The sequence below is a fragment of the Ammospiza nelsoni genome, chromosome 1 (genome assembly GCF_027579445.1).
Source record: "Ammospiza nelsoni isolate bAmmNel1 chromosome 1, bAmmNel1.pri, whole genome shotgun sequence".
Classification (NCBI taxonomy): Eukaryota; Metazoa; Chordata; class Aves; order Passeriformes; family Passerellidae; genus Ammospiza; species Ammospiza nelsoni.
Window position 1 is genome coordinate 6,022,072 of NC_080633.1, and position 26,685 is coordinate 6,048,756.

Consider the following 26,685-nt stretch of genomic DNA (forward strand, 5'->3'; position numbering starts at 1 on the left):
GGTGTCATGCTTGATGTTCCTTTCAATTGTTTCCTCTGACCTATAAATATTATCTTGAGCTTATCTGGCTTGAGCTCCAGCCAATTAATTCTGAGCTCTGTCCCAGTCTCTGCTGACAGCGGGTGGATTATTCCATTGCATGGTCAGTTTGGGAAAGACATCAGTGTGGGCTTAGCATCATTCAGAGTCAGGAGGTGTTGCAGTCAACAGCTTCTTCACTCGCTGCTCGTGCACTGAAGGCAGAGGTGAGAGGCTGGAACCCCACAGAAGCTGTCACAGAAAGCTCATGGGACAGACGTGTGAACTCCCATCTCATTAGTGAGAACGCTCAGGAAAAAATGTCACAGCCAAGTTTCATTGCCTGTGGCATTCACAGGGAAATCCTCTTAAACCTGCACTAATGTCATCGCCCCACAAAAGTCCATTATCACAAATCCATCATCTCCACTGCAGCTTTTGTGTTCAGTTTAATTGACCAAATTGGTCTCAATCCAAGTTTCCAAAAACCCAGCTGGATCGTCCCGCTCTGATTTCAGAGATGAGGGTTTCTCCACCAATTCTTTCTAAGATTATCCTGTCTTTCAAGTCTTCTCATGCAGAAAAAGCTATTTTCTTAAACAATTTCTTTGTTAGGGATGCTGGCACCCTCTTTCCCCTCCAACCATCTCCAGCAATGGGTGATCCTTGCACTGTCCCGCAGCAGGGAGGGGAGAGCATCTCTAATTCTCAGTTTGTGCCCTGATGCCCCACTAGTTTCTCTTAACCAGGGATGAAAATTGCTCTTTCCATCCCTTTTCCATCTCCTCTGCCTTGGAGGGAGGGGCTCACAAGAGTTTTGGGTAGTAGATCTGTCTGCAAAATAGCTCAAGTATGGCTCAGCAATGGATTTGAAGGCCAGGCATCTCAAAAAATCCACTAGGCAGGATTTTAGAGATGTTTTTATGGAAATGAAATTATATGTATTTTTCACTCTCCTCAGTAACTTTTGTGAGTGTTTCTAACACAGCATGTTTCTGGTGTTTGCCTGGAGCTGCTCAGTTGGTAACTGGAGATTTGTAATCCCCACTGAGCAGCTTTCCAAATTTCCTGTTTGCTGCCAAATTTCCTGTTTGCTTGTTTGAGATCTGCTCATGGGTGTTCAGGCATTAAATGCACCATCATTTTCCCTCAACACTTGAAAAAACAAAGATATTATGTTTTCCAAGATAGTTCCTGGAAAGCACTTGCTCTAAGATTTCTGTTTAAATACTTCACTGTCAGACAAGTTAAAAAGCAGCTAACAATCCTTGAATCTGAGATGAACATTTTGAAACAGTCTTTCTCTCCCTAGTTAAAATTGAATTGAATTAAATTATGCCCTTGTGTTGGATTGTCTTTAAGTGACAATTAAAAACTTGCTGTGTGAAGTAAATATTGATGGCTTATGATTACTTTAATTGTTTTTTTCCATCTGTATTCCCTGTTGATTAACAAGGTGATTTCTGTTTGCTGTACCAGTAATTACACAATCTGCTGTAATGAGTCGTTCCCAAACAGCACTGAAATCCAATTTGTATTCTTGGGACATTACCCTGAGAGCATGTGAATTTTGTCTAGTTTCTGTTCAGAAAAGCACAGAGGAGCAGAATGACAAAAGTACAGCCAAGGCAAATTAAAGATAATATGTCTTGTCACTTGGAGCAGCATCTTAAGAGAGAACTTATTAGTGTTCTCTGTGAGCTGTCAAAAGTCCATGGGTACAGCAGGGTATTGTAACTTCAGAGTTCAGTTTTTGACTCATTTTTCCCCAGTTCCTCACAGCAAATGCTCATGTGGGATTTTTGAAGTTGTCTCAGTGCACATTCCTCCGAGCCTCTCTGATGGCATAAACCTCCCAGACAGCCAATAGGAGTGAGATACCCTTCCAGAAGCCAGGGAGCTGGTTTTGAAGAGAAAAATAAAAGAGAAAAAGAAAGAAAGAAGGAAAGAGAAAAAAATGCTCTTTTAGTACATATTCGCCAATTGAGGATAAGCGAAAAGAAAAAAATCTGCATGAAGAAAGGTTGTTTTAATATGTGTTAGCAGGTCAGTCGAGGCTGTAAATCTTCCTGCTGCCACCCCACAGTTTATCTCAACACAGCACATGCTAAAACATCCAAATGTCTGGTCTTATCTTGGTTTGCACCTCATGTTGGTTACCACATGGATGCTAAAAGGGGAGAACCCAAGCTTTGCCAAGAGGAAGCACAAGCTGAGTTTCAGACAAGGCACAGCAGGACAAAATTTGCTGCAACTGCAGGAAAAGGGCTGGAAAACAGAGGTGAGGAGAAAAGTCCACTGAAAGCCTAGTTCACCATCTTGCAAAGTGGTCGGGAGATGAATAATTACTGCAAATGCTGAAGAATTTCAATTAATGAAGCAGATTTTCAACTTTCAAAAGTGCTGTAAAAAACCCATCCCCACTCAGATCTTGCTGAGCTAGATTTACCAAACATTTTTGTTTCTCAAAGTTATTTAAAGATGGAGCACTTTTCAATGTCCTTTTTTAGAAGACTATGCTTAAAACGAAAATAATTAATAAAATCCTGGAGTTCTTGCATGCAGCTTGCTTGGCCCTTTCTATCACTGGGTGTGGAGCTGCCAAATTCCATACACAGCGATGTTCACCCTTGCATGGAAGAGCTGAGCTGGGAGAGACACACTGGCTGTGTTTAACAGTCCAGAGTCTCACAAACTCTCCAGGGACAGAGGAGGATGGGGAATTGTCCCACAGTTCCTCTCCCTGATGACCAGCACCTTTGAAACCCAAACTTGCAGACCAAAAATTCATCTTCCCACCATCCAGGGTGGTCAGGAGCTCAAGAGATGCCTCCTGAGGAGGAGGGAAAAGGAAGGAATGAAGGGATAGTAGCAGCCTGCAGAGGGACAGGGATTCTTTATTAGTGAGGGAGAGATGAGAGGAATTGGGATGAAACTTGAAAGCTGTACCTTGGTGGTGTGAAGATTTTGTGCAGATCTCCTAGCCTGGTATGGCTGACTTTGGGATGTCTGTGCTAAGGCAAATGAAGATAAACATTCCTACTTTTGGTATGCACTCCTATTTGTACCATTATCCTTCCTAGCAAAAGTCGGGGATCCTACAATTCTTCAGAGTCCCTCTTCATTCTGGCAGATTTAATACAATGTGGACGTATTCAGTACAATTCAGGATCAGGCAGGTTCAAGAACCCAACTAAACTGAGCTGATTTTCAAGCCAAGACTTCCCTGTTTCCCACAACAATTTCGTATTTTTTCATATTGATTTGAAACATCTGATTAAATAAATGCTTTAGGGAAACAAGCAAATCCCTAACAGCACCTTGAGGAGGCAACACAAACAGATTTTTCTCTTTTGGTTTTGCTTGCTGGTTTGGTTTGGTTTGGTTTGGTTTGGCTTGGTTTGGTTTGGTTTGATTTGGTTTGGTTTGGTTTGGTTTGGTTTGGTTTGGTTTGGTTTGGTTTGGTTTGGTTTGGTCTGGTTTGATTTGTTTGTTTTGGGGTTTTGGTTTTCTTTAGGTTTGGGGCTTTTGTTGGTATTTTGTTTGTTTGGTCAGTTTTGGTTTTGTTTTTTTGTTTTTGTTTTTGTTTTTGTTGTTGTTGTTGTTGTTGTTGTTGTTGTTGTTTTCCTTATGTCATATCTAAGTAGGGTTGATCCTAATTCTGTCCAAAAAGAAACTTGCCTTCACCTCAGCACCTCAGCTGCACCAGCTGAGATGGGAATGCAGCAGAGTCTGTGGGGCTGAGCCCCAGGGAAATTCTGCCAGGAATCACTGTGTCCACCCCTGGCATGGTAACACTGCCTTCACATAATAAATAATAACCAAGTCCACTCCTGACTGCAGCTTTCAGCATCAGGAAGGCTCCCTAGGCTGAAACAGGAGGTGGCTTTGGAGATCTTTTTAGTGAGAAAGTCTTTTCTCTCCACCTGCCCCAAATCCAGGCTGTCTCCACACAGCACCTGGGTGAGAAGCAGAACACAGTTGCTGATGAGGAAATTGTTTTGCTCTAAATCATAACAGAAAACACCAGACTGCAAAGCATCTCCACCTGCACAGCCACTGCAGAGGGAGCCCTAGGGGCTTGGCCAAGCTTTGTCTGATCAAGTTACACCATGTGATCCCCAAAATTCACAGGAACCCCTAGCAGCCTGCCTAGGGAAACGGCACCAAGCCTGACAGAGTTTAGACAATGCTCTGAGGCACAAGGTGTGACTTTTTGGGTGTTCTGTGCAGGGCCAGGAGTTGGACTCCATGATCTTTGTGCATCCCTTCCAGCTCAGCAGATCCTGTCATTCTCTGATTCCCTACCCAGTGCTAATAAACTGGATGTCAAGGTGTGGCAAAGGTGCCTGTTAGCAGTAAAAAAGGTGAATTGAGACAAGCTGAAAATCCATTTGTACGTGGTGATGGGGGAGAAAAGTGCAGATCAATAAGTCAGGTTTGCTGCCTCGCTGGATGAAAGCTCGCAGTCGACTCGCCCTCGGAAATTAGCTGAGGTTTAATTCTTGATTCTCAGCCATCTGCCCTGGGAATTGACTGGAGCTGTTAGAAAAGCCTGAGCAGGTGTAGGGGAGGTGACAGATTAAGAGAACAGCAAGACATAAAGAGGTTCTTCAGGAAACCGCCAGGAAGCAATTAGGATGCAGGAATGATTTATTTAAAAGCATTTAACCCAACAAGAGTGGCACATGCTGTTTGCAACAAGGCTGCCCTCAGAAAAGGAAACATTGCCTTGAAAAGCTTGGACACGGAGACAAGCTGAGAACATGGAATATTAACAGAGTTTTATAGCCTCAGTATGCATAGTAGATGGAGGGGAAAAAAATTTAAAAGGTGGAAAAGTCCTGGAGAAACAAAAAACCACAAAAAATCCCAAAAAAAAAAAAAAAAATTGTGGATGAAGCAAACGAGTTTTTAAACCTGAGTAATAGGAAGTAGCACTGGGCTTTCCAGGAGATAATTTTTGTTTATAATTAATCTAGGCACTCGTGTAGCTCATCATGTTATAATACATGAGAGCACTCCAGGAGCAGTAATGAACTGCTGCAGTGAGGGAAGCCCTTTGATAGCTCATTTCCAGACACATTTTTCACCTCCAGGCCATGGAGCAACCCCAGAGCAGCCTTAAGGAGTTTTTAGTCTTTACCTGAACATGAGGGCTGTGATTCAAGGAAACAGTGAGTAGAGATGGGAATTCAGGTCACCTCCGTGTCTCTCTAGTGTCCTATTTTTAAAGACTTTAACTTTATGCCTTTCTTTCATAATGTGCCATTTCTAGATTGGCATGTGCAATCATAGAATTTGGCATCTCTGTGGCAGAAAATGCAGTGTCAGAATGAAAGGACAAAGGCATATTTTAAAAAAATAAAATGACAATATAAGTCTGCTCTGAAAGAGTGGATGCTGAAAGGAATACCAGCCTCATTACAAGCTCCCTTTTCCCAACCATATTTCAGGGAGCCAAAATAAGTATTTCCATGTATTTCAGTTTATTTGCAAAGTCCTGTTTCCCTGTAGGTTTTCCAGCTTGTATCTGGGGTAAAGACTGAATTTTGTTCCTTTTCAAATCAAGGCGGGGGAGAAACTTGTAACTTCAGTCCTGGCTCTGAAAGATGCTGGACAGTGAAGAGGTCTTTAAGTGATCCTATCCTTGCCAGAAAAAGGCAGGAGAGGCCAGGCTGGATTGAAAAGAGGCACCCACAGCAATCCAAGCACTATTTCTTCTATTTTTATTTTTTATAAAAGGCACAATTAGAGAGGGAGAGACAGGTGTTTCTGGGGCACACAAAAAGCTATTTGAAAGCACCAGGGGCCTGCATTAGCTGGAACTGCTTATTTAAATAAGTGGCCAGAGCTTTCAGCTCAGCTGCTGTGCTTCCATTCAGATGTCTTTTTTTATTATTTTTTTTCCTGCTGTTCCCTCCCCTCTAATTTGAACAAGCAGGTTAATTTGATGAAATCCCTGGCTGCATAAAGCATATGCTGCTGCCCATACCAGGAAGGAGGTCTCCCCTTCTCTCTGAGACAGAGACTCACAGGGTCTCAGACATGTGCAGAAGGCATTTAGTGGAGATTCTGGTTGGTTTTAAGATTTATGTGACTATCCAAGGATGATTTTTGCTGTTGTTTAGGCAGAATTCCTTGTTTTCAGGGCTCTGGTATTAATTCACCTCAGTGGTGAGCGGGGGTTGATTAAAACATGCCTGCCTTGGGATGGTGCTGCTCAGGTCTGTCTGCTTCCAGCCCAGGTTATCTGAAATCATGTGCTTTTTAGGAATTAAAAAAAAAATAATAATAAAAGAGAGGAGCAGCCTTTATTGCAGCTCAAACAGTTTATTCCAGTTTTTCCTTGCTGTAGGAACCTTGCCAGCCCTGGGTGAAGCACTTTTCCCAAACTCTGTGTCCTTGACTCCCTTTCAAACCCCATGGATGTGGAGGCTGCTAATACGATATTAAAATGTGTTCATGTAGGGAGGAACCCTCTGCTCTTCTAAATGCCATCAATCCTTGGGGAAAAAAAAAAAACAAACAACCTCTATGATCTTCTAATTAAAGGATTTTTTCCCTCCTTGGTGCTGCATTATCACACTCCCTACTTTGTAATTGTTTTTCTGCCACCTTAAAATTCTGTTCGGGTGGCTTTACTGGGTTTACATTGGTTTACAACTCTGATTGCTCAGGTCACTGTTAGATAATGAAGGCACAAAAAATTATTGTGGAGTTTTATCTCTGTGTGAATAATTTAAATAGTCAGACAATGCTGCACATCTGTAACTGGTGAGTGACTGTGAGACCAGCATGAGCACACTGGGAATTTCACACTACTCCAGAACCACCTGGACACATACACAAGTCACATTTCTTACCATAAGAATGACAGAAATTCTGCAAAATAGTGAAATTGTGACAAGAAATTGGAAATTACTGGAAAAATGTTCTGCTTCCTAGACAAGACTTTGAAGTGGATTGTCAAAATTATTAAGACATTCAGAAATTACTCTCATTAGAGTTACATTATGTGTGTATTTATATAATTTATACAGCTATCAGTGAGGCTAACCTTTCATCAGAGATCCTTCCCTGTGTTCTAGCCCTCTAAATTCATTGATTCTACTTGATTTTGCCTGAAAACAGATATGAATGTCATACAGTGGGACACTCCAGACCCCAGCTAATGCCACCAAGGCACATAGATACCAGGAGATTGGCTTTCAAAACACCAGCCACAGGTTTGTTCACCCCCAGGGCTGGTATTTCCAGTGCCCAGTGCATCAGAATCAAGAGCTCTCATTTTTCCCTTGATCATGTTACTGAAAATGGAAACTATGAAAGCTGTGGGGGTTCATTTATCTCTCCTTTCGCCCAGCTCCAGGTATCTGTCATGCAAATTATTGTAAAATTTATACAGATAAACTTGTGTGTAGATATATATGGGGATATAGAAATATGTGGGAATGTAGAATTAATGTGGGAATGTAGAAATATGTGAGAATATAGAGATACAGGTCTATATTTATTTGTGACGGTGTTCACAGGGGTCTGAGGATGAGGGAAGAGATGAGGATCTGACTCCATGTTTCAGAAGGCTGATTTATTATTTTATTATATATATTACATTAAAACTATACTAAAAGAATAGAAGAAAGGATTTCCTCAGAAGGCTGGCTAAGAATAGAATAGCAAAGAATGATAACAAAGGTTTGTGGCTTGTACTCTTTGTCTGAGCCAGCTGACTGGGATTGGCCATTAATTAGAAACAACCACATGAGACCAATCACAGATGCACCTGTTGCATTCCACAGCAGCAGATAATCAATGTTTACATTCTGTTCCTGAGGCCTCCCAGCTTCTCAGGAGGAAAAATCCTAAGGAAAGAATTTTCCATAAAAGATGTCTGCGACATTTATAGATACAATATTCTTATAAATACAAAGATAAAACTATCTCTGGGCAAAGAAAGTTGGGAACAGGGGCAAGAGTCTTCCCTGAATTCCAGGATCAGAGACAGCTCCACCCTCTCTGCCTGTCTGTGATCGCAAGAATATGAATTGTTTAGGTAGGATCCACAAGGCTTTGCCAGGAGCCTGAGCTTTGCTGGGAACCTCTGCCATTTTGCTGGGCAGTAAATGCTGACTCCTGCAGGATTTCCACTCTTTTGGGCTCTAATAAATTTTGGGGAGTGTCTGACAGCACTGAGGCTGCGCTGTTGGCTGTGCTGAGATGATGCAGGGAATGGAAAAAGGAAGAGTTAATGTAGGAAATGAATCGAATGACATCCTAGTCCATGGGGTTAGTGAGACCCGTGTGCCACAGGCTGAGGTCTGGGGAGGCAGGATTACACACTCTGATTTATGAGCACCTCTCTCCCCCTCAGGAACCCTCAGTGCCGGCCAGGTCGTGCACTGGACTTAAAGTTAGGCAGAAAATTCCAGTGACAGCTCAAATATTCTGCTGGAGACTTCAGGGACACCAAATGAGCAGCAAGCCAAGGGGATCAGGAACAGTCTAGACCCAACACAGGGAAACCATTCCCTAATTAAGTTAAATGGAAAGCTGTGAAAGTTTTAGTAAGATATAGCAAGCTCTGGAAAGACCTCCAGGAAATGCTGGAGGGAAATGGGAGCTGTGATAAATCTGCTTGGCTCAGAAGAAGTGCACAGGAGGATGAGGGATGCCACAGCTTACCTGTAACCTGCTGTGAAAAAGGTGAAGTTGAGGTGAAAGCTCAAGGTCAGCAGCAAATTGGGTGTTTTATGGGAAATGGTTCCAAGCAAGAGTGAATCCTTAGGATTCCCTGTCTCCGCCACATTACAGTGCTGCTTCAGGGCTAGGATTTCACAAAAAACCTACAAAACCCTTTGCAAACAGATACTGAAAAGCTTATAAATGTGTGTGTGACTTATTCTGAATCTGGAGGTTACATTGACCCTAGAGGTGTTTCCTGGGTGCCAGCACATTTTTGATTCTGAGCACAGCACAAAGCAGAACTTTAGAGCAGCTCTGGGCTGCATAGCCTTGCAACAGTAAAAAAAAACAAAAAACAAAAAAAAAAAACCAACCAGAAATAGCTGACTTCACCTTTTGTTGTGATTATGTGGGGCAGTCAGCACCAATTTTGAAAACTGCTTGATTTTTTTCCTAAAAATAACCTTCTGGATCACTTTTAATCAAGTCCAAATGGCCAAGTCCCTGCGTTGGTAATTCTCCTATAAATAAAACTTGACAGGGATACCTTCAAAACCAACATCCAAGCATTTAAACAAGTTGTCCCCAACTCTGTTCTGACTCCAGCCTTGTAAATCATTGCCAAATATCACACAGCTTCGTGACCTAATCCTCTGCAGAGATATCTAATGCTGTGTAAATCTGTGTCAGGAGGGCAGCACCACCTGTGATGTGTTTCAGGGTGACATTGGTGGCTCTCAGAAGAAAATGGAAACCCTCTCAGATTCACTCCAAAGGAAATGAGAACCCGCTCAGATCCAAAGGATTTGAACCAAAAAGCTTCTGCCTTGGCAGAAAGGGCAGCTATGGGACACAAATCCAGGATGAAGGAGGAATTGTGCAGATGCTCCAACCAAAGCAGTTTGAAAACCCTGATAAGATTTGATTTTCAGTCATCATGGGTGAAACTAGCAAAGAAGGGTGTTGGGTGGCCTGTATTTGATTAATTTTTATTTAAATATCTACATTCATTTTATGGATCAATTTTATATATTAGTGAGCTTCCCCTGGTGTGTGAGTGTATGGATCTTGGTTTCTGTCTCTGAGCATAAAATCATTGAGCTGTTCTCATATCTTCAGCCTTTCTGGACAGAAAAATCCAAGCCTTTGTGAGGTTAAGGCTGTTTTCTGCATTAAAGTTTCCACCAAAGACAAAAATATGTGCCACAGCGCTTCTCCTATCATGTATTCTCCTTCATGCCTGTTATTTTGTAGATTTTAAGATGACTTAATTGAATGGCTTTAGTATATAGCTATGGTGCACATTTGTTTACTGCTGTTAGACAAATCCTCAGCCCTTTAACATTATTTAGGCAACATTAAATTAGTGGGAAGAGTGAATAAAAGGAGGATTTGAACTCTGTGTTTATGCAGCTAAAGAGTACAGGATGTAAACCAGGCTGGTGAGAAACAGAGAAGGCAGAAAATGGTTGCATTAGTGAACTGAAGGCGGTTTTTAAGTTAAACCCAGATTTTCTTCTTCAGCTGTGAGCTTTGGGTGAGCAGCATTGGAACCCCATCACTCCTCCAGGTGGAAGGAGCATGTCAAACCTGTGGCATTGCTTACTCTAAAATGACTTAGGCATCATGCTCAAGTCACAGGTTCAGACCGGCTGTCCCAGGGATGGAACCAAAGGATTGCTGGTGATTTTTGCCTCCTCGGTGTCTGTGAGGCCCAGGACATCAGACGCTGAGCCCAGTCTGCCTGTCTAGTGTGATGTTCTCACAGGGCACTCAGCACCAAAAGGCAGAAGGGTTTGTTGAGCCCTTTGTTCTGCCCCAGCTGCACACAGGAGGTGAGTCTGTGTCACACCTTGTTAAGGAGTGACAAGTGACAGGGTGGCAGCCAGCCTCTGTGCCCCTCAGCCATCTGACTTACCCTGGCACAAACCCCAGCCCAGGTTTGGTTTCTCTGAGGCCTCCTGCCCTTAGTCCCCCACATGACACAATAAAGCCATCAGCAGGTAAATAATTTAACAAATGGAGCGAGTTTTTACAAAGTGCTTAGTTGTGCAGACAGCACTGGTATGTAAATAAATGCACATTCAGGAGAAAAGCTGCTCCACAGGGGACACTGTCATGGGATTTAGGGACCAGGTCTTGCCCTGATTTATCCCAGACCTCCTGGGTGATGCTGGGCTGGTCAGCCAGCTGTAGAGTTCAGAGTAAAAATCATCCCATCCTAAAATTAAAAGGAAGGTTTCCCTCCAGAGCTGTCAGTGTTTAAGAAGGTGCTGGAGTTTCCTAGCAGCAATTTTTTTATAGTGTGGAGGAATCCCTACTTTTAGGCTTAGCTGCTGTCTTGAAAATGGCATCATCACCCACTCCTCACAGATGAGCTTTGCACACTCCCATTGGTATGAGATATCCAATACTGTGATAACCAGGGCTGTGAGAATAGTAAGTAAGAAAAATAAATAAATTAAAAGGAAGATAAGTAATATACACAGGTTTATCCTTCTAAAAAGATAATGTTTTAAATTGTGGTGATTGATTCTGGTTTTGTTTGTTATTTTGGGGTTTTTTAATACATGCAAATTGGCATGATACCTTCAGTGTTGGAGAGCTCTGTTTGTTTTCACTCTTTGCTCAGTAAGATTTCAGGCTGTGAACACAGATTTGAGCATGCAGAACCCTATTGCTCCATATGTTCACAATCTCCACTGCCACTCAGTTCATTCAGAATCCAACCCTGTGCCTGATACCACCCACATTTTGGACCAACTAGGGCATTACAAAAGCTCTGAGAATGTGAAAAGCATGGGAACCCCTCTGTGCTGCTCCCAGATTCCGGAAGTTAATTTCAAATAAATAGTCTTGGAAAGGTGTGAACCTCAACACTGAGCACCTGTCAAATTTCCATCTCCTTTAGACACTCTGCAGAAACCAGAAAAAGTGAGTATGAGCATAATGGAAGAGCCATGCACTGTCGCAGACATTTCTCCACAGAAATCCTTTCTTTCAGATTTCTGTGTCTTCTGGGAGGCAGAGGCCTCAGAAGGGAAGGTAAACAATTATTATCAGCTGCTGTGGAATGCAATAGGATTCACCTTGATTGGCTCATTTTCTATATTTATAATTAAGGGCCAATCACCAGTGCAAGCCAGGGGACTGAGTCCTTGGGCACAACTTTGTTGTAGATTTTCTTTTCTATCTATTCTTAGCTTAGCTAGCAGCTCTGCAAACCTCTCTCTATATTCTATTAGTATAACTATAATGTATAATATCATATATTAATAAATTCAGCCTTCTGATTCAAGAAACAAGATTCACCATCTCTCTATCACCAGCCGTGCCCACTCAGGTGTGGTAATATCGCACATCATTCTTTTAAGGTCTGTGGTATAGTCATGTCTACCAGCAAAGTAGAAAATTTGTTTCTAATCACTTAGTTAGAAGTGGAGACTAGTGATTAAATGTAAATACCAAAATTCTTTCTCTCTGCTGGAAAGTGTTAGATATGTTTTTTTTTCCAGAAAGCTCTCAATTGTAACACTTACCTGGCTCATTTTTGGGTAGTGTAACTTACACACACCTCAGGGAGTGCACAGAAAACAGCACAGAGTGGTGGGTCTGTTATGGTGATCTTTTTCTCATCCACTTTGTGAAGGATCATCCTTTCTTCTGTTTGGATCGTAATGGCTCCCATTTAAGATTTTTTTCCCCACTGTCCCACTAACCAGCTGTTTCTTTCCAGGGAGGAAAGCCAGAAGAGATGAAAAATATAGTGGATATTTTCACCCCCGACATGGGGGAGAGGATGATGCATCTGACTCCATCTTATCAGAAGGCTAATTAATTACTTTATTATACTATATCATTCTATATTATATTACACAATATTATGTTACATCTACACTGAATCTGCCAAGCACTCCACTCTGCACACACTGCACAGAATCTCGTGACTGTCACTGACAGTCCCAACACACACACACACACACACCTGGCCCTGACAGGCCAAGGAACAAAACACCATCACTCTGGGTAAACAATCTCCACATTGCATTCTACTTTGGCACAAACACAGGCACAGCAAATGATAAGAATTGTGTTTTTCCTTTCTCTGAGGTTCAGAAAATGCGAAACCCAGAAATATTCTTGGGAAGAATTGTGCCTTGGGAAGAGAAATGTGGTGACAGGAAAATGCCAGGAGTGTTCTAACAGGTTGAATTTCCACTTTTTTGTCTCCATCCAGGTCTCTTTAATCAGCCTGGTTGCCAACACTCTTGGATACTCCGAGATGGGTCCCATCAAATCCCTGCGGACCCTGCGTGCCCTGCGGCCCCTGAGAGCCCTGTCACGCTTTGAGGGGATGAGGGTAAGAGGACACAAAGCATCCCTTTAGAGCTCACCTTGGTGTGGAACACAGTGTAACAGGGGATTTCTGCACGTGGCTTTGTCAGCCAAAGCAAATGAGTGACAGTGCTTTAACAGCAACAAAGAAATCCCTCCTGGGTCTCGGTTGTGTCATTGCATCTTTATCCTTGGGTAGATTTAGTGATAAACTAATCCTGGTGCCTAACATGTGATACTACACCTTATAAAAACATATTTTTGGCTGAGGAAGCATTTTGTTATCAACAACCTCTCCATTATAAGGTGTATCAGTGGAGCAGCCAAGCCAAAGTTTGCTCCCTGTTTTGACATGTGTTAAAATGAGAATGATTAGAAAGTTCTTAAGGATGTTTTCACTAATAATGAAAGCAAAACTTAGAAATGCTCACCTTGGTGTGGATCTAAGTGTATCAGGGTATTGCTGTACATAGTTTTGTCAGCCAAAGCAAATGAGTGACAGTGCTTTAACAGCAACAAAGAAATCCCTCCTTGGTCTTGGTTGTATCATTGCATCTTTATCCTTGGGTGGATGTAGTGATAAACTAATCCTGCTGCCTAACTTGTCACACTACACCTTAAAAAAACCCCAGCTTTTTGTTTGAGGAAACATTTGGTTATCAACTACCTCTCCATTGTAAGGTGTATCAGGGAAGCAGCCAAGCTAAAGTTTGCACCCTGTTTTGACACGTGTTAAAATGAGAGGGATTAGAAAGCTCTTAAGGACATTTTCACTAATAATGAAAGCAAAACTTAGAAATGCTCACCTTGGTGTGGATCTAAGTGTATCAGGGTATTGCTGTACATAGTTTTGTCAGCCAAAGCAAATGAGTGACAGTGCTTTGTCACAGCAACAAAGAAATCCCTCCTTGGTCTTGGTTGTATCACTGCATCTTTATCCTTGGGTAGATTTAGTGATAAACTAATCCTGCTGCCTAACTTGTCACATTACACCTTAAAAAAAGCAATTTTTGGATGAGGAAGCACCTGGTTATCAGCTACCTCTCCTTTATAAGGTGTATCAGGGGAGCAGCCAAGTTAAAGTTTGCTCCCTGTTTTGACTCATGTTAAAATGAGAGTGATTAGAAAGTTCTTAAGGACATTTTCACTAATAATTAAAGCAAAAATTAGAAATGCTAAAGATAGGGAAAGCAAATGAATGAATGATTTTCTTTTCCTTTGAACAGATTGCAGTTTTAATGAGGAATGTTGAGATTAACATTAAAATCATGCAGCTTGTGCTTGTTGCTCCATCTTGTGCATCCATCTCTTTCTTTTCTACATTCCTCTGCCACCTTGGCTATATTCCCACAGCATACCTGTTTATTTGTTAAGCCTACCTGCTAACAAGAATCAATTATTGTTTAGATAAGCACTTTATTTAATTCCTCACACCATGCATGACATGCAGTGGTGACAGCTGTGTTCTTACTGCTAACCTTGCAGATTGCATAGCAAGGTAAAGCAAATCTGTGACAAAATTCTGTGTCAAATTATATCAGTGATCCCAAATCTCTCTGCTAGGCCCGGGAAAATGCTACATATTTCACAGTGATGTATATTCAGGGTAAAGCTTTCCTGCAGACAAAATTTAGGTCTGAATCATCAGTGACTAAAAGTGTATTTCATGCACTGATCTCCCAGCAATGAATTATTCTCATTGCAATGCTCTCACAGCAAGAGACTGAAGACTGGAGAACCTAAAAACTGAGATGAGCCAGGAAATATCACCATACAGCAGTGCAGGAAAACCACACATCCATTCTTTTCCCCTTCTGTGGATGACCAGATTTGGCAGTATAACACTTTGTTCCAAAGATTTTTTTGATTAACTAAATCATATTATTTTTGTGGATGAAGATTAGGCCAGTATTGCAGACCACTTCTGTGTTGGTACTAAGGCAAAAAGATTCAAAAGGCTTTGTTTATGCAGGCACTCAAACCTGAATTCCTTTGGTCACCACAATCTTTCCAGCAGTCAGGCAATATTTTGCAGGTAATTGACCAAATAACACAAAACCAAAGTGCAAAGGCTCAAAGTGAGGTTGCACTACTGACAATAATTAAAGCTCTCCCTCCTATCATTTGATGACTTTACTCTGAGTCTTTAATAAACATTCACAGATGGAACTATTTCAGCATTCAGTATTAGCAAAAGCAGGAGTTTAACTACCAGAGTGATTTGGGCACAGATTCTCTCAAATCAGTTCAGACCTGGCTTATGAAGGCTTAGCTTTTACTGGTGGATTTACAAGCCCAAGCAAAACTCAGTGTGTTCTAAGCTGACAGACAATTGTTTGCTCATGATTTCACATCAGTTTAACTAAATTGGATTCAAACCTGAATAGCAGTGGGGAAATGAGCCAAAAACATCAGAAAAGCATTAGTAGAAAAGAGAAAAATCTAACATAAAAACTCCTCATTTTTCTCTGAGAATAGCAAGAGGCTGGCTTGGTGAAGATCTTAAGGTAGATCAGCCCAGCAAATTTCCTTCCCCGACTCAATATCCCCTTTTCTTTCCTGTACCATAGCTGCAGTTGAAATATATTCAGTCATTCTGAGCTATCAGAGGTGGTGAATTAGCTTGTAAACCATGATAAAGTATAATTGAGAATACGTGCTATTGGAAAAGCAAATCATTTTAGTTTTAGTTTGTCTAACCACACTTAACAAGACTAGGGACAGTTAGACCTTTCATTATTAGGAGTTCATATGCTCCAAAATGCACAGGAAAATTGCCAGCACAGGGATGGATTAAATAATGATAATGTTGAGAAGCAAACAGTGACAGTGAGAAAATAATAATAGTTTGTTCTATTATAATGCCTCTTTCTTGAATAACTGAAACATCTCTGCAGGGCTAGAACAGGAGCAAGAAAGTTCTCATTTAGTGCAGTAAGAGACTTATTTCATCCATGTTGTGCCTAAATTTTGGAGGCAACTTTCCATGAGACAAAGGCACAGAGGAGCTCTTGGGTGGCCAAGAGGACTTGCTGCCATCAGACCTCAATTCTCTCCCTAACCTAAAACAGTCTGGGAGCTCTGAAAGTTTGACACAAGCCTCAGCAGCTCCCGTGCCATGAGAGGTCTGCAAAATAAGGATGAACTGGTGCCATCCTGCCCCTCAGTCGTCAGAAAAAGACCCCAGAAAGACCAGGATCCCACCTGGCAGAGGCTTTACACTCATGAGCCCAGAATAAAGTACCTTAGAACTGCCTGTCCCAAATAATGACATCTCTCATTCTCCCCATTTGCTGTCCATCAGGGAATTGTTTCAGAGGTGGCACTTCCCTGCAAGGGAGGTTATTTTAGAAGGATGTATTTACAGTATTGCAGGCAGTATTTTAGAAGGATGAGGGGGATGATGAGAGACCATTTAATGTGAAAAAGATCCTGGGCGAAGTCATGGTGAGACTGCTACAAGATGCATGCAGGAAAGAAACAGCATAATTAATGCTAGTTAGCATGATTTCATGGGAATAGTTCTTGTAAAACTGATATGGGCCTTTGATTTGATTACAAATTATGCTGATGACAGTAACTGTGCTGATACAGAATCCTTGGATTTCAGAGAGGAATCTGATACCATGAGATACTGTGATGCAAACACGAGCTTTGTACCAAGACAAGTAAACACATCTTAAAATGGGTGATGGATCTCAAAAAGTAATTGTAAACAGTGACCACACTGTAAATTTGGTGATGAGCATCTCAGGGTGAGGGATTGTTCAAAATGAGAACTGTCTTTAATCTGTACTTTAACAGCATCCGGAAGAAAATAGAAAATATTTGCTGACAGCGCTCAGAATCAATGTAAAGGAAATTACTGATAAGGGAATTATGCTGGCTGATCTGGATCACAGTGAAAAATGGATCTGTTGTACAACACACATTTTAATAAACCCACATACATTGGCTACATCAGGAGGAGGAATGTAGGTCACTGTGGGGGATGTTTCTTGGAAAACAGCAGCTGAGAAGGACACAGGGACCAGGATGACTGTTCAGCAGGACACAGGCTTTGGGGCCAGTCTGACCAATGAGGTGATGTTAGAATCCCTGAATTCTAGGAAGCTCTGATTTTTTAATTACCCAGAGCAATGTGCAATGGTAACACCCCCCAGTGAAGATGGGAATGATAGGAGAAGACATCTAAGAGCAGATGCCTCAAGTTCAACAAATTCCACCCAAAAATGCAGCAACTGTTTCTAAAACTGAGGACAAAGGGCACCAGGAACAGATTATCTAATAATACATTTTTTCCTCCATTATTTGACATCATGACACTGAAAATTAGATGTCTTTGCAAAAGCTGTGCCTGAGCTTCACTGGGAGGTATAGTCTGGGCCTGAAATCACTGTGGGGAGTCTGTCAGAGCAAAGGGAGGATTAACTCATCATGCAAGTCTATTTCTGGATTAAAAATCTGAATCAGCTTTGGTTGAGGAGGTGGCCTGTGAGATCAGGGGCGCTGGAGACCAAACACAGGTTATAGATTGCATCACTGTGAGTTAGGGCAGAGGGTGGCTCAGTTTCTAGATGTCCCTAAAGAAGTCACCTGGAAGGTGTAAAAGGTATTGATAGCAACCAGCAAGTATGAAACCTTTTCTTACACATGGATATATGTGCTGCTCTTCCAGAGTGCAGCAGAAATTCCTCCCTTTCCATGGCAAGATGTGCAACTTTTAATATGAATTTATGATAGTGACCTGCCTTTATAGTGACCAGGTCTTCCTCTCACTTTTCTCTGTGCAAAACAAGAATGCTTCCACCAGAACAAATGGCATCCCCCTGGTGCAAGAGCAGAAGCAGTGAGGGAAGAATGAACCCTCCCTGTTAATAATTCATTCAGAGAGGTGCTGCAGGATTTGCTCCAGCCTCGTGCCTTGTTTTGTCATCTACAGGCCATTGAACATAACTCAGCAGAAGGGAAAAAGCAGGATGTGGGCATGGCCATCACTTGTACTGCTGAAACCTGGCTTCACAAATGCATGTGGTTTTTGCTGGCATGGGTTAAAACTGAAGAAAAATATTGTTGTGCAGAGAAGCAAAAGAAAACTACTTTGACAAGAGCCAAGGCTATATCCAAACAAGCCCTTGATTTGGAAATTATTTGGCATTTTGGTTAACGCGGTAAATTTGGCATAAAAATGATGAGGTTAGAAATTGATTGACGTCCAAAACTGAAAGATAAAATTAGCAAACAAACAAAACAAAACAAAACAAAACAAAAAAAAAAAAAAAAAAAAAAAAAAAAAAAAAAACAACCAAGAAAAGTCATCAGGAATGGGCCTATACAGAAAAACAAAACAAAACAATTGGTCAAACAGCTTTTCCTGTGTGAAAATCAGCTTCATTCATAAATGCACAAAATATAAATCTGAGTTTTGGAAGATCTACATAATTTTGTATTGTGTGCTGGAGAGGAAGCTGCTGCTATACATGCATGAAAACCATTTCACTCCTCTGGGTATTTTTCTTCCACAGCAATGCAAAAATGATGGAGAAGGGAATGTTGTGTTATTAGCTTGTCAGAAAATTGGACACTAACACAAGAGAAAAGAAGAGCTGACATTTCCCATAATCACATTCACCAATTGAATAAAGTTTAATTTTTATGGATCAATATCACCTTGTCTCAGTTTCAGAAATGTAGATGGAGAAGAAGAGCTGAGTGCCCTCCTATCAGATTTTAATCTCCAAAGCATGAGATAGGGATGGAGAGAAATTCATGTTGTGGGGTTGGTCTGCAGCCATCTGGGAGGCAGCATTGCCTGGACTGTGCAAAGGCAGCATCTCCAAAGGCTGTGAGCATGGAGAAACCTGTTCTCCATGGAAATAGGAAAGGGAAAAACTGCATTTTGTGATAGAGTTCTTTCCTCAGAAAATGTCTTGCATGGTGTGACTGTTGGAATGTGCGGTGCAGGATTGGGAACTGGGACCCTTCCAGTTTAGGATGTTCTGTGATTGATTCTTTAGTGATCTTCTCTGATTCTCCGGTGTGAGGTTTGATGTGCACAGATGACTAAACCCCCTTAAACCCCAGCAGTGCTCATAACAGCAAATGATGTGCATCTTCCCTGGGTGATGTGCACAGCACTGCATTCAAACCTGGCAGCTGTGGAGGGTCTCTAGATGGTCTGAACTTTGGTTTTTTTGCTTGACTTCAGCATGGTGTCCATTTCCATCATTCACACACCTTTAAAGCTCCTTCTGCTTTTTGTTTTCATGTATGATTTTATGCAGTGGTTTACAGCCTTGCCTAGGTTAATGTGTAGGAATTTTACAGCATGACACAGGAAAAAAAAATTTTGTTACATTAGAATGATTTTGCTCATTTAATCATGCATACTGATCAGATAGGGGAAGCTGGCTTAGTACAGCATGTCTCAATCTGTTATTATTTAATTAAGCAAAATTTATCACAGCCATAGTTCACAACCCACTGGCTACAGAGGCCTGAGTGGATTCAAAGATTTCAGAAATCTTTTTTTTTCTCTATTTTGAGTCACTGTACAGCACCCCAGCCGTTTCAAATTAATCACATTATTATTTTAGTTTGACTGAAGTGCGCTATCCAGAAAGATCTGAGAGGTCAAGATGACTTCTGAATTCAGAGATTCCTCTTGAAAAAGCATCAACCCTTGGGTGGGATGCCAACAGATTCCTTCTTTGATTACCAAAAGGAAAAAAAAAGTGATTTTTGAATCCTTTAGAGGTGGTCTGGCTCCTTAGGCAGTGTCAGTGCTTATCCACATGTCACCATGTGAGGGTTCAGATTCATTAATCAAGGGTGCACAGTAGCTTGTTAATAAAGTGTCCATACAAATGCTGACATTAATTCTGTTTTCCCTTTGCTGTTTCCCCCTAGGTGGTGGTCAATGCCCTTGTGGGGGCCATCCCCTCCATCATGAATGTTCTGCTTGTCTGCCTCATCTTCTGGCTCATCTTCAGCATCATGGGAGTGAACCTCTTTGCTGGGAAGTTTGGGAAGTGCATTAATAAGACAGAGGGAGATATGCCTTTGGACTCTAAAATTATTAACAACATGAGTGACTGCATCCTTTACAATGTGTCGGGCACGTTTTACTGGACAAAAGTTAAAGTTAACTTTGATAATGTTGGTGCTGGGTACCTGGCTCTGCTGCAAGTGGTAAGTGTGACCCCCAGAAACTCATGGGTGGATATTGCTGGCTCTCACTGAAAACATCAGTTCAAAAGCTCAGGTTAACCTCTGTGCTTTTCTGGGTTTCTCAGGACAATAACTTTTCTCAAGTGTAAATAAATCGCATTTTGCATATTAACTTGGCCTAGAGATATTATGGCAGTTTATGGTTTTAATTCGGGTTTCTGCTGCTGTGTCACTATTACAGTTCTCTGGGAGGTGATTGGACTATTGAGGTGAATTAAAGATCATTTTGTCAATATTGTAATCCAAAGCCAAGTTCACTTCCAGAAAAGAAATCTATGATAGAGGAAGGACTGTCCACGCAGAGTGCACTGGCCCTACTGAACAGCCTGGGATTTCACTATGTCCTGCTGGGGAAAAAATGAAGTTTTAGTGCCTTCAGTTTCCCAGCTGAAGTTACTGGATAAAGCTGTAGTCCTAATTTATGGCCCTCTGCTCACTTGCCCTTTTTGAGAAGGACGCTGGTGCCTCTCATTCTGGTTCCTCACCTTGTGTCCACCTGCTAAGACAATGACTCAGATTGAATTTAGCTGTGGCTCATGGTGGGGATCAGGCTGCTGACACCAGCCCCTGCCCAGCCTCTCAGGGAAGGTGGCAGGAGCATAGCAGAAAAGAGACTGCTGAGGTTCAGAGATGATGGCAATATTTGAGCTGTAAAGGCAGAAGGAAGCCACTGCTACAACCTTTCTCACCAACAAATGTAAAATATAGATAAATGCACTGAGATTCACTGTGTTTTTACACAGGGCAACCTAACAGAAAGAACCACAGGAGACTCCACCTTGTCCAGGCCCTACTGCTGGACTGCTTGGTGATTTCAGACAAATTATTTTGTGTTTCAATACCATGGGGCCCTCACATAAAATAGTGGTTATGATGCTTATTTCCATTGTTCCTAACCTGGAGCCAAATGACAGCAGGGGCTGGATGTGCACTTGCAGTGTTTGCTCATTGCAATTTTTGCATGCAGAGTTAAATAAGCTCCTTGCTGCATCTTTGGGCAGGGAGGTTTATTTCTTGAAACACCTGTGACGGCATCCCTCAATTCCGGGATAAAAAATTGTGTTCTGGGAGATCAATTCATTTGTCACCTATAGAATCCATCCTTTGCAATGGAGCAGGGCACTGCCTTCAGCCCCCTCCTGCCCTTCCAGAGGGGCACGAGCCTCCCACAGGTCCCCATCAGATCTGACAGCCCTTCTCCTTCCCAGGAATTGAGTTTGTTTTTCCCAGATCTGCTTTTCTCTGTCACAGATGCATGGAACAGCTCCATGAAGAAATTTTCCTTTCTGGTAGAAATCCTTGTTCTTACGTGTGCAGTTCCTGATACACAAACACTTTTTGAGATCTTCTGATCAGTGTCCATTGAGTTTCTCTTTCACACCCTCTGGAAAGCAGAAACTTTGGAATGGGCACAACCACTTTTGATTCTTTCCATGACACAAACTTGCTGAGAGTGAGAGTTTTTATCTGTTGCACGTAATTATGATGTTCTGCTCAGCCATGCAGGGTAGATTATTTTACTTTGAACGCCTTTAATTAGATTTTCTGTTCCAAATAGTGTTTTCTTTGTCTTCCATTTAAACATCCAATGTAGATGAGCAAGAATTTCCAGGTTTAAAATACTGTGCCTTACCTGAAGTTTCTTAATTCTTCTGATTATATAACAATTGCCTACTTTTTGCAGGGGGGGAAACACCATCAGAGAGATAGATATTCCTTCACAATGTCTTTTATAAGAATCAAGCTCCAGTTTTCTGAAAATCTTTAGCTTTTCATAAGCTGGCATTTCCTAAGGAATATCCTGAAGCAATTGGTTCTGTTGGGATCAGTGGTGGCAGAAGAAACATAACTGGTTGTAAGGTGGATCTCAGCACACATTTGAAGGGAATGGGCTAATACTGCTCTTTTGCAGTTGAAAATGGGAAAATGGCTTCTTTCAAACCTGTGATTCTGTATTGGGTAGGAGAGAAATAGATCTTTTAGTTGAAAAAGAAGTCTTATAAACCTAGGCCTGGTCAGGCTGAACAAACTGGTTTTAGCAGGAAATCAGGTAGGATTTCTATGACAAGTGGCAGCTCCTCCTTCACAGAGGAAAAGCAGGAGCCAGTTTCCATCAGGGGATTGATTTTGGCTTTAATCCTGCACCTGGAGCTCTTATGTCTGCTGCTGACCACAGGCAGTAAAATGAAAAGGTGACACACACAGAGAAGGGGCCCAAACATCTGGATCTCCTTTGCCAGAAGTGTCTGTGACAGGTGCCCCTTGCCAAATATTCCTCATAAGGGGTCACATTTCATGGGGAATGTACACATTTCAGGGGCTCAGCTGACAGCCCAGCTCTCCTGGAGAGTCAGACACCTCTGTGACCGTGTTCACAGGGGTCTGAGGATGAGGGAAGAGATGAGGATCTGACTCCATGTTTCAGAAGGCTTGATTTATTATTTTATGATATATATTATATTAAAATTATACTAAAAGAATAGAAGAAAAAGCTTCATCAGAAGGCTGGCTAAGAATAGAAAAAGAAGGAATGATAACAAAGGTTTGTGGCTTGGCTCTCTGTCTGAGCCAGCAGACTGTGATTGGCCATTAATTAGAAACAACCACATTGAGACCAATCACAGATGCCCCTGTTGCATTCCCCAGCAGCAGATAATCAATGTTTACATTTTGTTCCTGAGGTCTCTCAGCTTCTCAGGAGAAAAAATCCTAAGGAAAGGATTTTCCATAAAAGATGTCTGTGACACACCTCTGTGCATCCCTGTGCACAGCAGGGCAAGGAGGAGATCAGCGTTTTTGGGTTACAGCCTGCCAGGATCCCAAACATGAGCGTTCAAATGCAAATTGTCTTTTGGCTGGTGACATTTTCAACTGCCACAGCACGGATCTGAGTGGCTCTGAAGTTCCTTTGGAATGCCTGCAAATCCAAATGGAAATAGGTAAAACAAATCTGCTTGGTGTTCTGTCTTCTTCGGCAGTGTAGTTGAAAGAAATGAAAGTTGCTACTGTGGAAATTTTAGGACATGAGTCTACCCAGAGGAAAGTTTTCTGCATGAAATTTGCCCCAAATATCTTCTGCTCTTTCCCTGCCTTGACTGGGATCCATTGTGTGTCACAGACATCTTTTATGAAAAATCCTTTCCTTAGGACTTTTCCTTCTGAGAAGATGAGAAACCTCAGAAACAAAATGTAAACATTGATTATCTGCTACTGTGGAATGCAACAGGTGCATCTGTGATTGGTCTCATGTGGTTGTTTCTAATTAATGGCCAATCACAGTCAGCTGTGATTGGCCATTAATTAGAAACAAGCCTTTGTTATCATTCCTTATTCTTTTCTTAGCTAGCCTTCTGATGAAATTCTTTCTTCTATTCTTTTAGTATAGATTTAATATAATATATATCGTAAAATAATAAATCAAGCCTTCTGAAACATGGAGTCAGATCCTCATCTCTTCCTTCATCCTCAGACCCCTGTGAACTCAGTCACAATTGTGCTCTCCTGAAGTTGCCACTTTGAGTTAATGAGTCAGAAATGCAAAGTGTCAAGCTCTTCCAACTAAAAGCAGGCAGTCCCAAACCAGGTTAATAAAATATCAGAGGTAACTGCTCTGCTCAGTCTACAAGAAAGAGGAACGCTTCATTCATGGGCAGGGAAAGATCTTTGTCATCACAGCTTTTTGACTTGAAAGAAGGATGATTGACTTTCCTGGTGATTTAACACTCCTAAACCCCTAATCTAGCAGGAAAAAGGTCTTGGTACAACCCATTGCTTCAAGAATAGTTTTTCTGTATTCCAAATTTCCTAAAGTTTCATAGCACCTGTGTTCTATAAATCTGTATTTGAACAGATCAAAGAAATATCTTAAATTTCCGGTAGCAGTTTTGCACTTCCCTTGTGTAATCCCACGCTTCCACCCTGTGATCACCTCTGCATATTTTTTTTGCAATGTATTTTGAAATTTCAACAATCTATTGAAGAATACCCAGGAAATAAGTGGTCTTTCATGCAGCATTTGGCTTGTTTGGAAAAGTTCTTAGACAGAATGGACTTAGATTGACTATATCCTACTTATATTTGAATTTGTCCCTTTAACTCTGTCACTTTGGGACTCCAGATGAGGAGTGTGGAGATAAAAGAAGCACTTCCAGACCAGCACAGCAAGCAGGAGCAGCAGAGTTAAAGCAATCCCTCATGCCAGGTTTGAAGTCCTGAGTGAGCCCATAAATCAGACACAAAATGGTCATGAGGCAGAGCTGTGTGTCTAAAGTTACTGCATTACACCATCTCTTGCACTTCTGTGGACTGCAATGCCTGATTTTACTGTCACTGTGGGTGCAGAATGTGCAAAAGAATCTCTGTCTTAGCTTTCAGAAATTTCTCTCATCCACAGTAATGCCCAAAGAAACATTTCAGCAATGTGATGGCCAGTGTTTCAGCCATGAAAAGCAGACATTTTTATTGAACAATTTGCTTTCCTGGGGAAAAAAAAAAAAGAGAGAAAGAGAAAGAAAAAGATAAAAGAAAAAGATAAAAGAAAAAGAAAAAGAAAAAGAAAAAGAAAAAGAAAAAGAAAAAGAAAAAGAAAAAGAAAAAGAAAAAGAAAAAGAAGGAGTAAATTCCAGAAGCTTACAGATTTCAAGACTTGCTTTACTTCAAGGCACCATTTGGTTTGGGGCAGCCAGAGCCATCCCACCTTTCCCCTCCCCACTAATTTGCTGCATTGCAGCTCTAACCAGCAGTGAAATAACAAAATGTAATCCCATGCCAGGATGAGTTTATCAGCAGATAATCTCATCACATGACAGTTTCAGTAGAAAATGGTGCTTCCCTGGACAGCTTCCAGGCAGGATAATATCACAAACACTCAAACGCAGATTTTGTCACTTCCTTATCCAGAGTGTAAGTGGTTACTAATTCCAGATAAATAATTTCTTTTGCCAGTGTTATATTTCTTTCATTCTCGGTATCTTTTACCCTCTGCAGGTGAAGTGTCCAGGGAAGCTTTCCAGATGTCCCACAGATTTTGAATTCTCTTGCTTCTCGACAACTGTGGGAAAACAGAAAATCACAACACTTCATTCTCTTAATATTTATTTTTGTCAGATCATCCTTTATCACTACAAACCCCTGTGCTTTGCAGGAGAGTTGCTGGAGTCTCTGGTACACACTGAGGGGTAAAATAGCTGCTCAAGAGAAAAGATTTCCTCCCAGGTGGGAGAAAAGCACAGGCTAAGATCCAATCACTTTGTGCCACAGGGAAAGGATTTCATGTTTCATCCCAGCCACCCTTCCCGAGCAGCACTTGGAGCTGAAAGCTCTGATGGCAGCAGAAAATCTTTCATCAGATTAGAAAGAGAACGGCAACAAAAGGAAAATATTAGGGTGTTTAAGGAGTATCAGCATGACAGGTTCAAATAATTATTTGTTTTGATAAAAATGCTGATTGTTCCTGTAGATACTTCACGTAAAGTGATTTTTAGCCCGCAGCACCATGGAAGAGATTTTCCATGGTGTTCTGATTTGGGTGACTGGGTTAATCTCTTTCAGGCAGTAGATAAGAGTAGGTGCAACCTTTCAAACACTATTTTATGTGTACTTTTGTGAGAAATATCATTGATCTCTTGTATATTTTCCTTTGGCTCAGTAGCATGCAGAAGGAATTGGGAAGGCAGCATTACCTCCAGGACTTAATATAATAATAGAGAGTTTATTTAATATAATAATAGAGAGTTTATTTAATATATTAATAGAGAGTTCTAAAGCCACTGAATGTGCTCACCTCAGCCCATCTGCTTGTGTTTCTCTTGGTAACCTCTAGCCAAATTACTACTGGAATTTTCTGGAATTCTATGCGTACACAATAGGGCAAAATTCCACTTAAGTGTCAGTAGGATGTAAAGAAGTATCGAGTGTGGGTCTTGCATGCATGACAGTGTAAATCTGATGAAATGAATAAATCTAAAAATTCCTCATTATCTGCTCAATCTGACTCAGGTCAGGGTAGGTCTAAATAGAAGTCAAATGAGAAACAACTCTGGAGAGCCCAAATAAAGGCAGTGGGGCTTAGGCCAGAGTCAGAACTAATGCCTGTGCCTAATAAGAGGCAAATGTTGGGATCAAAGAGTCGTGGGTTTGCTACAGAATAGTAAAAACTCATTTCCCTGTGTTCCTCCTAGGAGTGCTGTCACTGCATTGAACATTCCAATAAGAGACGCTGACTTCTGTGGAATCTTTTCTTCTTTAAACAATTATTAAAAAGAAAAAATAATAAAACTACTGACTTCATAAAGCTTAATAAAAAGAAAATCTGAACAGTAAAGCAGATTGATTTTCCAGGGCCAGGCTCACAGCAGGTGTTGATTGCCTTTGCCTCTTTCAAGTCAGCTGTGATTTATGCAACTCCCTGGGGTTTAA

General features: G+C 41.4%; 1 protein-coding gene across 4 annotated transcripts in view; it reads left to right on the forward strand.

Moving 5' to 3' along the window:
- Positions 1-26,685, forward strand: part of LOC132085279 (sodium channel protein type 5 subunit alpha-like) — a 178,663-nt gene that overhangs the window by 141,289 nt on the left and 10,689 nt on the right. For all 4 annotated transcript variants that reach the window (XM_059490655.1, XM_059490670.1, XM_059490677.1 and 1 more), the window contains 2 exons: positions 12,941-13,063; positions 19,948-20,229. In XM_059490655.1, the coding sequence (XP_059346638.1) occupies positions 12,941-13,063; positions 19,948-20,229 (405 nt within the window). The remainder of the gene's footprint in view (positions 1-12,940; positions 13,064-19,947; positions 20,230-26,685) is intronic.